We start from the raw sequence: 440 nt of genomic DNA, 5'->3' as shown, positions 1-440 counted from the left end.
ATCCCCCAGAGCTGCCCGAGAGGCTGGGACCCAGCGATCCCCCAGCGCTGCCCGCGAGGCGGCCACCCAGCGGTCCCCCGGCGCAGCCCGCGAGGCGGCCACCCAGCGGTCCCCCGGCGCAGCCCGCGAGGCGGCCACCCAGTGGTCCCCCGGCGCAGCCCGAGAAGCCGGAACCCAGAGCTTCCTCGAAGTTACGCAGGATCCAGATACCAGTTTCTGAAGGCGTTCCGCGCTCAGAAGCAAGAGAGCCAGGCAAGGTCCAAGTGAAAGCCCCTCCTGGAACCCTGTTCTCCTAAGTCCCGTTCTGCGGCAGAAGCTGAGAAAAGAATGGTGTGCGTTTTTGATTTTTGGTTTCCCTGGTCCCCGCCACTCCCTGTTAAAGGTTTGCAAACACGAATCTGAAGAGTTCTAATAAAGAATCAAATTTCCCTAACGTCTGT

General features: G+C 61.4%; 1 protein-coding gene across 1 annotated transcript in view; it reads left to right on the top strand.

Annotated features, from left to right (window-relative positions):
* KHDC3L (KH domain containing 3 like, subcortical maternal complex member) overlaps positions 1-220 on the top strand; it is a 1,190-nt gene extending 970 nt beyond the window's left edge. The window contains exon 4 of the mRNA XM_040262165.1: positions 10-220. Coding sequence (XP_040118099.1) covers positions 10-220 — 211 coding nt within the window. The remainder of the gene's footprint in view (positions 1-9) is intronic.
* Positions 221-440: the final 220 nt, after the last annotated feature.

This window comes from Oryx dammah, unplaced genomic scaffold (assembly GCF_014754425.2).
Source record: "Oryx dammah isolate SB20612 unplaced genomic scaffold, SCBI_Odam_1.1 HiC_scaffold_19, whole genome shotgun sequence".
Taxonomy (NCBI): Eukaryota; Metazoa; Chordata; class Mammalia; order Artiodactyla; family Bovidae; genus Oryx; species Oryx dammah.
Note: the sequence above shows the minus strand (reverse complement) of the source record. Positions and strands in the feature narration are given on the sequence as shown.